The sequence below is a fragment of the Dipodomys merriami genome, unplaced genomic scaffold (assembly GCF_024711535.1).
Source record: "Dipodomys merriami isolate MVZ:Mamm:240054 unplaced genomic scaffold, mDipMer1.0.p SCAF_25, whole genome shotgun sequence".
Lineage (NCBI taxonomy): Eukaryota > Metazoa > Chordata > Mammalia > Rodentia > Heteromyidae > Dipodomys > Dipodomys merriami.
In genome coordinates this window covers 17,172,637-17,186,001 of record NW_027203937.1, presented here as the reverse complement: position 1 = coordinate 17,186,001, position 13,365 = coordinate 17,172,637, and the positions used below count along the sequence as shown (strand labels likewise).

The 13,365-nt window shown below is 40.4% G+C and overlaps 1 protein-coding gene across 7 annotated transcripts in view; it reads right to left on the bottom strand.

Annotated features, from left to right (window-relative positions):
• Positions 1 to 13,365, bottom strand: part of Fam168a (family with sequence similarity 168 member A) — a 156,478-nt gene that overhangs the window by 26,622 nt on the left and 116,491 nt on the right. For 4 of the 7 annotated variants that reach the window (XM_070035044.1, XM_070035043.1, XM_070035046.1 and 1 more), the window contains exon 3: positions 12,926 to 13,000. The exons of the other annotated variants lie outside the window; for them this stretch is intronic. In XM_070035044.1, coding sequence (XP_069891145.1) covers positions 12,926 to 13,000 — 75 coding nt within the window. The remainder of the gene's footprint in view (positions 1 to 12,925; positions 13,001 to 13,365) is intronic. 7 annotated transcript variants of the gene reach the window in all.

The window sequence follows — 13,365 nt, the reverse complement described above, 5'->3', positions numbered from 1 at the left end:
AGGCAGGGGTGGTAAGAAGTAACATGCTAAGAGTCTTCACATATTTTTTGCAACACTATTTTCTAGAAAGATTTGATTTGAACTTGCACTATCAATGTTTAAAGTATGGGGCTTGGGCCGGGATGTAGCTCAGTGGCAAAGCACTTGCCTAGCAAGTGCAACGTCCTGGGTTCGATCCCCAGTACCAAAAAAGAAAAGACAAAAAAAAATACAGTTAAAAAAAAAAAACCCAAACAAATAAAGTGCCGGGCTTGCTATTTTCTGCAATTTTAACATGTTCACTGGGATTTTGATTTGGTAGTCCAAATGTTAGGATTGTAGGTATACACCACTGCACCTGGCTTAGAGGAAGGTGTATGTGTATGTTGGGGGGGGGGGGGCCTTAAACTCAAGGCCTCATGCTATCACGTGGCTTTTTGTCTTGTCTTCTGTTGGCACTCCCTACTTGGAGCCATATCTCCATCATTCAGAACAAGAGCTAAAAGAGTTTCTGCTATGATCTGGAACACAGCAAGCATGTCAACTTTCGCTGTACTTATTTAGCATAGTGTGTGTGTATTTGTTTGCTTGCTTGTTTTTGATCGGTGGTGGGGCTTGAACTCTGGGTTTAGGGGCTGTCCCTGAGCTCTTCAGCTCAAGGCTACACTCTGCCACATGAGCCACAGCACCACTTCCGGTTTTCTGGTGGCTAATTGGAGACACTAGTCTCACGGCTTTCCTGCCCAGACTGGCTTTAAACTGTGATCCTCAGGCATGAGCCACCAGTGCCCAGCTTCAGCATAGTATTGTATAGAAGTCTTAATCAGAGCACTTAAGCAAGAGAAATAAAAACGTATCTAAATAGAAAGGGAGGAATCAAATTATCCCTATTTACAGCAGGCATAACTATAAATAGAAAAATCTTTAAAAAATCCACCAAATTGGTAGAAACAATATTCAGAATTCCGTAAAAATCAAGAAAGCAATCTCACTATTACAAAAAAGTTAAATAATTTACCTAAATTGTCAAAAGTATTAAAATTAAATTTACTAAAATTTGTAAAATATTAGGCCCCAACTATTCAGTTAAGCCTTTTAAAAGTTAGCTATGATCACTTCAAACATAACAAGAATAATTTTTTACTTCTGAATCTTTCCCAAACTAGTTCTCTATAGTTTTATTTTTTTCTATATTAGAAGATAATAACTCATTCTTCCAACGCTAAGGTGAACAAACCTTAGTTTTTGCTTCTTCTCTTTCAACTATCCACATCTAACCTATCAGCAATCCTTTTAATTCAATTTTATTTTATTTTATCTATTTATTTTGGTCGGTCGTGGGGCTTGAACTCTGGGCTTGGGCACTGTCCCTACGCTCTTCAGCTCAAGGTGAGCTCTCTACTGCTTGAGCCACAGTGCCACTTCCAGTTTTCGAGTGGTTTATTGGAGATAAGAGTCTCATGAAGTTTCCTGCCTGGGCTGGCTTTGAACCATGATCCTCAGATGTCAGCCTACTGAGTAGCTAGAATTACAGGTGTGAGCCACCAGTGCCCAGCTATTTTTTTATTTTTAAGTTTTTTGTCAGTTGTGGGGCTTGAACTTTGGGCCTAGGCGCTGTCCCTCAGCCTTCAGCTCAAGGCTAGTGCTCTCCCACATGAGCCACAGCACTACTTCCGGTTTTCTGAGTGATTTATTGGAGAGAAGAATCTCACGGGCTTTGGTGCCCTGAGCTGGTTTTGAAGCCTGATCCTCAGATCTCAGCCTCCTGAGTAGCTAGGATTTCAGGCGTGAGCCACCTGGTGCCCGGGCTTCTAATTCAATTTTTAAAACATACTCAAAATCTGCCAGATCTCAATGTGTCCACATTTTGTATTCCAGCCCAAGTCATAATTGCTTTTACCAACATTATTGTAAAAGCCTCAAACACAGTCTCTCTGCTTATACTCTTGATTTTATATAGTTTATTTCCTACAGCAGCCAGATTGGTACTGTTTTAACTGTAAGTCAAATCATACTCTGAAGCAGCTTATGATAACTAGGAGAGCTAAAGCCTTTTAATGAGTCACCTGGGGTCCTGCTACCTATCTAATATCCTCTCTTGTTATTTACCTCCAGCTACAATGGCCTCCTCAATGTTCCTCAAATATGCCAATCATCTTTCCATCTCAGTCTTTGCCCCTTTGCCCACCATACTCCAAAGACTCTCCCCACCTCCAAGAGTTGACTAGATCTCCTGAAGCTCATTTGGCAATGACACACCATGTATAATTTCACCACTGCTCATACAAAATAGTTTCTCAGGACTGTATTTATATTTTCTGAAGGTCAAGACTACAAAGAAAAAAATGTGTGAGCTTTACTCCTTTATAGTTCAAAGGTTGTAGTAATGATTAGCTTTCCTGGAATTGTGATGTGTACATTTCAAATTACTTTATAGCTGTCAATACAATCTAATCTCCTTTTCTTGTTCTTACTAGGATTAAAGCTAAAGAAATACAAAGCTATTTTTATTAATATGGAAATAAGAAGTTATTTCAACAGAAATCAAGGGACTATTCTTGAAACTGCCTGATCTTTAGAAACTGTAAATAGTAGAATATCAAAAGGCTATGGAAAACTAACTCTCTGGCTTAGGAAGACTAAGAGGATTAGCCCTTTGTGGGCAAGGGGACACTTAGGCAATAAAGATATTTTAGATTTGAAGTTCATGATTAAAATGAAAACTACTGCTGCAATCCCAGCTTGGTTATTTTTTTTTTTTTTGGGTCCGGTCGTGGGGCCTGAACTCTGGGCCTGGGCGCTGTCCCTCAGCTCTTCAGCTCAAGGCTAGCACTCTACCACTTGAGCCACAGCACCACTTCTGGCTTTTTTCTTTTTGCTTATGTGGTGCTGAGGAATTGAACTCAGGGCCTCATGCATGCAAGGCAAGCGCTCTACCACTGAGCCACCTTCCCAGCCCTGGGAATTATTATTAGCTTTACTTTAGAGATAAGGATATTGAGCTATATCTTATACAGTGAGTAAAGAGAATGTAATCAGAACTCAGGCCTGAGTAAAACAAAGCCCACTCCAGCCAACCTCCTTACATCTGCTAAAACCTGAGTCTCGTCAGTCTAAACTTCCATATTTAACTGCTATTTATTTGGCCAAGATTATTTTATTTCCTCTTCAACACTGGCAAAAATAGGATATTATTTTGGAATTAATTTGGTTAAAGAAGCTTCTGCTTAAAAAAAAAAAAACTATTTTCACTCAGTATCTTAAGTCATGTTGATTTTCCTTAAAGGTATCACACAGACACTGAATTATAGTTAGAGGAGGTATTGGAGCTAAATGGACTCAATTTGCAACTCAGCCCTTTCTAGGGCCAATTGGCTGAGAGCACAGCTTCTGCCAGCCCCCTTTTTAATTCAGCCCCCTTTCTCTTCAGTCATTCAAAGTTCCTGCTGGAGAGCTTTGGAGGTTGAAACTTTTGCTCCATGCTAAAATTCTATCTTACCCCAAACACCTTAGCCACTGAACACAAATCTGTTCCCTCTGCTATAGATACCTTTGTTTCTCTAGTGGAAAGAAATAACACAGAAAATATCTTCATATATACATTACTCTCCCTGGATTTTTTTTTTCTTGTAAAAATCCAAAACACCCAATTTCAACCCTTTACTGCCCTTTTGGGTGCTTACCTTTATCATACTTTAATTTACAAATTCCCTTTCATAGTTCAATTTTTCTTTCTGTGATGTTCACTCTTGTTGATATTTTCCCCTAATTCAGTCTGGCAACACTAGCTCATGTCTATATTCTCTCAGGAGAATGTGATCTGAGGATCGTGGCTTGAAGCCAGCATTGATGGGAGGCTGTGAGACTCTTTTCTCCAATTAATTACCAAAAAGTGAGTAAGGCTATGGCTCAAATAGCAGAGTACCAGCCTTGAGCAAAACAACTAAGGAACAACGCTTTAGCCTCAGTACAGCACATACACAAAAAAGTAAGTTTTTAACTGAACTCACATACAAGGTTTTGATGGTGGTAGGAGTGTTTTATTCTAGATTTCTTGCTTTATCTAACTTGATTTTTTTCTAGATTTCTTCATCAGAATAGTTACCAGCTAGCAAAATGCCTACTCTGTGTCAAGCGTGGCACTAGTACCTTTTTTTTTTTTTTTGGTCGGTCATGGGGCTTGAACTCTGGGCCTGCGTGCTGTCCCTCAGCTTTTCAGCTCAAGGCTAGCATTCTACCACTTCAGCCACAGCGCTACTTCTGGTTTTCTGAGCAGTTTATTGGAGATAACAGTTTCACAGATTTTCCTGCCCGTGCTGGCTTTGAACCACAATCCTCAGATCTCAGTCCCCGGAGTAGCTAGGATTATAGGCATGAGCCACTGGCACCCAGCTACTAGTACTTCTTTATACAGAAGTTTAAGTCTAATGGAAAAATAATATAGCTCATCTAAACTCTCCTATACATATATAATCAGAATGTTGGGATGTTATCAGAATACTAAGAAGGAAATGAAGAAGCAGTTTGGGAAGAATTGAGAATGTCTACTCAAAGGCCTTGGAGTATGAGTGGGAGGAGTTTATTAGTTATATGAAATGAGGACAGAGAAATATACACTCTTTCCACACATGAAGGCATGAGAATGTATGTGACATTAGAGAGTGGTAAATAGTTCAGTAGGCTTGGAATACACGTTGTGTAGTGGCAGTAAATTACGACAAAAAGGTAGTCAGATTTAGGGACAGGGTGCCAACAGATATGAATCCTTTGTAAAGGGATGGAATTTGCTATCAAATACTAGGAAGCCTTTGTGGAGGGTTTTTATCTGGAGAGTTTTAAGTTTGTGTTTTAGAAAACTACTTGTGGCCATGTGGAAAATGATTCAGAGCAGGCAAGATCAGAGGGGAGATCTGATAGATGTTATTGCAGCAGTGGAAAAGAAAAGCTAAAACAATGGGACAAAGAAATGGGGAAAACTACAAAGGTATTCAGGAAACAGTCTACAAAACTTGATCCTAAGCCGGGCGCCAGTGGCACACACCTATAATCCTAGCTACTCAGGAGGCTGAGATCTGAGGATCCAGGTTCAAAGCCAGCCCAGGCAGGAAAGTCCATGAGACTCTTATCTCCAATAAACTACTAGAAAACCAGAAGTGGTGCTGTGGCTCAAGCAGTAGAGCACTCACCTTGAGCTGAAGAGTGCAGGGACAGCGCCAAGGCCCAGAGTTCAAGCCCTACGACCAAGGGGGGGGGAAAAAAAAAACCTGACCCTGATAGTAAAATCCTACTTTCAGTGCTGTGAGCTGAGAAACTGCAAAGCAAGGGGAGACATTCTTTTTTTTTCTTTTACACTGAAATATTATTTTAACTCTTTTTAAATTTTTTTATTATCTTTAAGTAGTTGTACAAACAAGTTCCCATTCTACAAAACACTATATGAATACAAAGTGTCTGATAACATTGTCATCCATCTCTCCTAAAAAGGGGAGACATTATAACTGTACAGCTGGGAATTTGACTTAGTGGTAGAGTGCTTGTCTAGCATGCATAAAGCCCTGCGTTCAATTTCTCAGTACCACATAAAACGAAAAGCCAGAAGTGGCACTGGACTCAAGAAGCTCAAGAACAGTGCCCAGGCCCTGAGTTCAAGCCCCAGACTAGGGGTAGGAGGAGACATTCTAACTGCAGGATTTACAGTAGCCCCTCTTGTCTAACAGGAAAAAAGAAAGCAAACTAAATGATGAACCCTGGAATCTGTTAGCTTATGCCTGACTTGAAGTTTCTCTTACTAGCTGGAAGGCTTGACTATTTAGAGTGCTAGACTAGTGAGAATATAAGTCAACCTAGCAGGCAAGGGGCTAAAGTGCTGAAACTTAAAGCAGTCCTGAAACTTAAGGCAGCCAGAACTGGATTCAAGGACCACCCAGGAAGCCTCACACTTGCAGTGATGGAATTCTAGGATATGAACTGTGAGTGAGGCAACTATTCTCGAGGAAAAGCCTCTTAACAAGAAAGGGTGAGATACCAGAACTCAGCTGTGCTATGACTGTGCTATATCTTCAGGGAATGCATGCCTATCCAGGGTAAGGGCTGGCTCTCTCCGGATCATTCACCTTTGTTGAACGCTAGCAGGGAAGGCCAAACCCTGAGCTGGTTTAACTTACCATATCGTAGAGTGACAACACACACACACACACACACACACACACACACACACACACACACACACACACACACACACACACACACACACACACACACACACACACACACACACACACACACACACACACACACACACACACACACACACACACACACAGTTTGCTGAGATGCTCATTAATATAATTGCTATAGATAAGAACGTAAGGCCAAATGTGTACCATTCTTCAGAGGGAAAAATTCTTCAATAAGTCTAAAAATATCTCTGCAGTTTCTTATCTACTAGAATGGGAGACATTTTAATGGAAAGCAGATGGCCTATTCTGCTTCAATCTCCAGTCCAGAGTGTGTTTCCATCTTTTCTGCTTGGCACTTAGGAGGACCCAATACATTCCATGTTGTTGGTGTATGGCCTCTGACTGCCGTGCATTTATATTTAAATATGGATAAAAGAGCAAGGTAAAATTTTCAAATTGACTATTTGGTCCATGAATCTCTTTCCCTCCAGGACAATTCATCCTCTTACTATATTTTCTTTTTAAAGAACCAGATTCATGCCGGGCGCTGGTGGCTCACGCCTGTAATCCTAGCTACTCAGGAGGCTGAGATCTGAGGATTGCGGTTCAAAGCCATCCCGGGCAGGAGAGACCGTGAGACTCCTATCTCCAATAAACCACCAGAAAACCGGAAGTGGCGCTGTAGCTCAAGAGGTAGAGCGCTCGCCTTGAGCTGAAGAGCTGAGGGACAGTGCCCAGGCCCAGAGTTCAAGCCCCACGACTGACCAAAAAAAAAAAAACCAGATTCAGTAAGATATAATGGGACATTTATTTTCCACATAAAAAATAAAATTATCTCCCCCATTCACAGTATCAGTCTAGAGAAATCAAAAATATAAAACTTTAAAATGGGTGTGGCAGCCTGGCACAATGGTTTGTGCATTTAATTGAGGCACAGTTTAGGAGAACTGAATTTCCAGCTTGAGCAAAAAGTTTCAACCAATAAAAGCTAGGTATGGTAACATGTGTCTATCATCCTATTCACATGAGAAGTATAAATAGGAGGATCACGGTCCAGGTTGCTCTAGAAATAAATATGAGACCCACTTTGAAAACTAATGCAGAAAGGGCTAGGAGCATGGCTCAAGTGGTAGCCCCTCCCCCACTTGCTCAAATTGGGTGTGGTGGTGGATGTCTGTCATACCAGTACTCAGGAGGCTGAGGTAGAAGGTAGGGAGTTTGAGGCTAGCCTAGGCTACATAGTAAGTAAGTTCCAAGCCAGCCTGGGTTATAAGGCAAGACCCTGTCTCAAAAAACAAAAACACAAACAAAACACTGAAAATGTCAAACTATCAAAAAAAATATGAAAAAGTATCAATATGACCTTAGGATTCAAAGTATTTCTTAGGTAAAATCAAAAGGAAGAATCACAAAGGGTGATGGATTTAATTCACCAACATAGAAAGCTTTACATGACAAATGATTCCATAAACAAAGCAAAAAGAGAGAAAAAAGACATTTGCAACACATACAACACATGGTTGAATAAAAAGAAACACATTATTCAACACGAAATCAAAGGCTGACTTCTCACCACGATCCTCAGCTCTCACCTGGCTCGGCCAGCACTCTTACAATTGAGTTATATCCTTAGGTGGTATATCCTAAGGAGATAGGAGATAGGATACTGGGGTATCCTATAGGCATCAGATGTACATTGTTGTTCAAATCTATGTATTAGCCTATTGATTATTCAAAGTTAAGGTATTTTGTTGGGTATGTGTGTATGATAGGACTGGGATTTACTCTCTTGCTTAGTTTTCTCCACTGAAAGCTGGTGCTCTACCACTTGAGCCACACTTCCACTTCTAGCACTTTGCTGGGTAATTGGAGGTAAGAATCTCTTGCATTTATCTGCCTAAGCTGGCTTCAAACTATGATCCTCAAGTCTTAGCTCCTGAGTAGTTAGGATTATAGGTATGAGCCATGGACACTCAGCCAAAAGTGAAGGCACTGAAGTCTCTAACTATCATTATTGAATTGGCTCTTTTTTAATATTTTAAATTTTTTATCTTATTCTATTATAAAAGTGATGTACAGAGGGGTTACAGTTACATAAGTCAGGTAATGAGTACATATCTTATATATATATATTTTTTTTATTGTGAAAATACTGTACAGAGGGGTTACAATTACATGGGTAAGATAATGAGCACATTTCTTCTCAAGCATTGTAGCATCCTGCTTTGTTTCCCCTTCCCATCCCTTCCCATCCTCCCCCCCCCGTCCCTCCCACTAAAGTTGTAAAGTTCATTTTTCGACATAACTTGTACATCTCATTGTTGCAATGGGTCCTCCTGTATCCCTGTTTTAACAATTGAGTACATATCTTTTTGAACAGTCACCTCTTCCCTTTCTTCCAGTCCGCCCCCACAAAGTGTATAGTTCATTTTCAACACAATGTCTAGTATTACTGCATTTGTTTACCCTTTGTCCTGCCATTTCTGTGCTTCCCTTACCCTCCAAAACATATAAACTTACAAACAAGACAAAAGGTACAGAAAACAAAAACAGTAACAAAGGAGGGGAAAAACCCTTGTTTCCATTTATTGGAGTTCATTTTAATGAATACCATTTTATATGATCATGTGCACATAGCTATTGAGCCTTTGTGATCCTCTCCTAAGAATATCCTCCTTTGGTCTCACTGTGTGAATGTCTAGAGACCTGTATAGTTTATCATGTCCAAGTATATTTTTTGTCTTTTACCATGCAGTATGTTTACTTGTAGATTTATAGGCACATTCTAATGATGACAAATGAGGGAAACCACACAACCTATGTTTTTTTTTTTGGCTCTGTCTTACTTAGAACTATAGACCCATCTCTTTGATGAATATCAATGCAAAATTTCTCAATAAAATTCTGGCCAATTAAAGTGGCTCTTTTACACTTTTTTTTTCTGAGGTTTTTGTTTCGTGGATTTGGGGGCCCTATCATTAGGTACAAGTATGTTCATAATTTTTATGTCTTCAATTGACACTTTCCTCAATTTTTTTTTGTTTTAAAGTCTTAAGTATCTGATATTCTGACTCAGCCAGAGTTGGTTGCTTAAATGATCTTTTTCCATCATTTTGCTTTCAAGAAACTTTATTTCCTCAAGTATATCTCTTATGTATAGCATACAGTTAAATCTTGGTGTTGTTTCTATAGAGTCCAATACTATTTGTCTTTGGATTTAGCTCAAGGAAGGCTTAAGACAATGGAAGACAGTGCTGAAAGTAAGAGAAAAGAGAAGGGACAGGTTTAAAGTCTAGAGAAAATTTTCTTTTATTAATGGAAGCAAGGCTTTTTTCTCCCACTAAAAACTAAAGGAAAATAGGATATAAATCTAAATGCTCAGACTGTCAGTACTCACTTTTACACTCAGAAAGCCTGTTTGAGGGTCTTTCTTAGTTAGCTAACTTTTCCCTGGTGATAGAACTTTTTGTTGATTAGGCCAGAAATCCATGCTTTTTAGAACTGTGCATACGTTACATGTTAACAATATGACTTATTGCCTTTAAAAAGGAAGTCAAAGGCCTAGCGGTGTGGCTCAAGTGGTAGAGACCTTGCCTAGCAAATGCAAGACCTTGAGTTCAAACCCCAGTATCACCAAAAGTGAATCAAGTACACAATTTGGTGAGTTCACCTAAATAAATGCTTGGACACATTTGCGCTAGGAGCTGTGATGAATGCAAAAGGAAAAGGTACAATCTGTATTGTCCATGAACTCACTTTCTAATGGGAGGGATAAGCAAACATGTGAAAACCCTGGTATTAAAACAGCCTGGGATAAAGGTCGTCATAGTGGCCTTAGTGTTGTAGGGGAACAGGAAAGAAAGATGAAGTTTGTACAAGGTCTAGCTTGCAGACCTTGCAGAAAGGCTGCTGCAATTCAAGTAAGAGACAAGAGATACTTTAGATGGACTATTACACTTGGACTCAGGCATATACTTTTGTAGACACTGAGTCCAGGCATCAAGGTAAGACAAATTATATAGCATACAACAGCAAAAGTTTCATTTGCAGACTGATGTAGATTCAAATCCCAGGTCTTTTTCTGCATCTGGGTTGGTTAGGTGATTAGGGTAATCCTGAACTTGCTTTGTGGAGATCCATCTAAATATTCACTTTATTTCTTTTTTAGGTCTGAGACCAGACCTTGAACTCGGTACCTGGCTAGTGTTCTACCAACTGAGCCATGCCTCCAACCAGGAGTTTTCCTGTAGCTTTCCTAAAGGTGCCATCACAGTCTACTGGGAAGTAGAGGGGCTCTGAAAGCATGTGGATTCAAAAGCCAGTGAGCTAAAAGATGTGAAGGCAACTTTTCTGTGGCAAATGTTACAGCACTGACCACACCAGGGTTAATTCAGCTGATATGGCTGGCTGGCCTGGTATCCCCTTCCTCCCTTATCACTCTATATGTGTCCCTCCCAAAGACGTATGTTCACTTAAAAAAGATGACCTTCCCCGATAGAGAAGGGCTATTTTTCAGTTAAGGATAGGTAAGCAGCTGTACTCTCCTGGTAGAACCTCTAGAAAAAGCCAAATATTCCATTTATGTCTCAAATATGAGATTGTAACAAAGTTTCCCTGGTCCTCCAAACCACTGGGTTTTCCTCTGTTGTATGCTAGAAAATTAAACTACTTGAAATTCTAAATACTTTGAGCAAAATATCTCACATATATACATGGCAAAGAGTGGTGTATTTCAATAAATGTTCTCCCCACACATATCCTTTTCCATTAGAAGTTTTCTGTTGAAAAGATATGTATGGCTGACTGTGTGTGTGTGTGTGTGTGTGTGTGTGTGTGTGTGTGTGTGTGTGTGTGTGTGTGTGTGTGTGTGTGTGTGTGTGTGTGTGTGTGTGTGTGTGTGTGTGTGTGTGTGTGTGTGTGTGTGTGTGTGTGTGTGTGTGTGTGTGTGTGTGTGTGTGTGTGTGTGTGTGTGTGTGTGTGGTTTTTTTCCTGGTTTTTTTTTCTCATTGGTTTTTTTGGTCAGTTGTAGGGCTTGAACTCTAGGCCTGGGCGCTGTCCCTCAGCTCTTCAGCTCAAGGCTAGTATTCTACCACTTGAGCCACAGAGCTAGTTTTCTGAGTGGCTTATTGGAGATAAGAGTCTCATGGACTTTCCTGCCTGGGCTGGCTTTGAACCGCAATCCTCAGATCTCAGCCTCCTGAGAGGCTATAGGCGTGAGCCAATGGTGCCTGGCTTCAACCTTTTTTTTTTTTTGAGGTAAGACTCTCATGGATGTCTGCTCTGGCTGGCTTCAGACTGACTTCTCAGCCTCCTGAGTAGCTAGGATAAGCCCACAGCTTTTAAGACTAATAATGCCTTTCCATCATTCTAGGTGCTTGGACAACCACAAACTAGACAAAAGCAAAGCTTTTCTAGTCAGCTTGCCTTTCTGTGGAAACACTGATTCTGTGTCATCATATTCTGAATACAAATAGTTTTTTGTGTATTTTTGTGTGTCTATGTGTGTGTATTTACAATCTGTTGTGCAAGGGTCTAAGATGAAAAAGTAGTAGTGCTGGGGACTGAATCTGAAGCCTGAGGTCTCTATCACTGAGCCCTTTTTGTGCACCTTACAGCATTTTTGTCCCTCCTAAGAAATGTGTATGTAAAAGTGTTCCCATACTTCGGTAACTTTGTTTCTTTTTTTTGGTAATGATATTGCATTTGTTTTATATTTAAGTGAAAGAAATAATCAGAGAACCTATCAATGCCAATAAATATATTACATTAAAATACACTTAAAATTCAAGAAAATATAGAGAAGCTCTATTTTTAATACATGACTTGCTATTTTTTTTTTTTTTTGGATGGTCATGGGGCCTGAACTCTGGGCCTGGGTGCTGTCCCTCAGCTCTTCAACTCAAGGCTAGCACTCTACCACTTGAGCCACAGCACCACTTCTGGTTTTTTCTGCTTATATGATGCTGAGGAATCAAACCCAGGGCCTCACAGATACAAGGCAAGCACTCTACCACTGAGCCACCTTCCCAGCCCCATGACTTGCTATTTTATAGGGGACATGCTGGCAACCCAATTTGTGTAGCTCAGACTGCTCTTCAACCTGTCTATCCACAAGATTCCTGAGAGCCCGGTGGCAGGACTATGTCAGTAGAGTTAGGACTACACTTCTTAATTGCTTCACAATTTGCTCACTAGTTTTGGGTAATTGAAACAACTTTCTTCTGCAGTTTAATTCTAACTAAATTCAGTGGCTTATTTCTGTTTTGTGCTGTTGGTTAAAGATGATATAGATCTTATTAATCAAATTAGAATTCCTTAATTAAGAGTTACAGGAACAGTACACAGCATATAATTTTTGCTGAAAAACAATGTATTTTTGAGTTGGGCATGGCAGCTCATACATGTAATCCTAGATTACTTGGGAAAATGAGATCAAGAGTTTGAGGCCAGCTTAGGTAAAAAGTTTACAAGAAGCCAGGTGCTGGTGGCTCACACCTGTAGTCCTAGCTACTCAGGAGGCTGAGATCTGAGGATCGTAGTTCAAAGCCAGCCCAGGCAGGAAAGTCTGTGAGACTCTTATCTCCAATTAACCACCAGAAAACTGGAAGTGGCACTGTGGCTCAAGTGGTAGAGTGCTGGCCTTGAGCTGAAGAGCTCAGGGAAAGTGCCCAGGCCCAGAGTTCAAGCCCCATGATGGACCAAAAAAACAAAAAAAGTTTACAAGATCCCATCCCAACCGATAAAATGCTAGAGCTGTTGGTACGCACCTGTTATCTCAGCTTCAAGGGAGGAATAAGTAGGAGGATTGTGGTTCAGGCTGGCCCAGGCATAAACGTGAGACCCTATTTGAGAAATAACAAAAGCAAAAGGGCTAGGGGCATGTCTCAAGTGTTAGAGCACCTGTCTGGCAAGTACACAATCCTGAATTCAAAGACCAGGACCTCAAAGAAAAACAAGAGCGAGAGAGATAAATGGACACACCAATATTAACAGTGATATGGAGGATTAGTATGGGTATATTTCATATTTTCTTCATACATGAACATTTTCTTTCTTTCTTTCTTTTTTGTTGGTCGTGGGGCTTGAACTCTGGGCCTGGGTGCTGTCCCTCAGCTCTTCAGCTCAAGGATAGCGCTCTACCACTTGAGATACAGCGCCACTTCCGGTTTTCTGGTGGTTTATTGGAGATAGGAGTCTCACGTTCTCT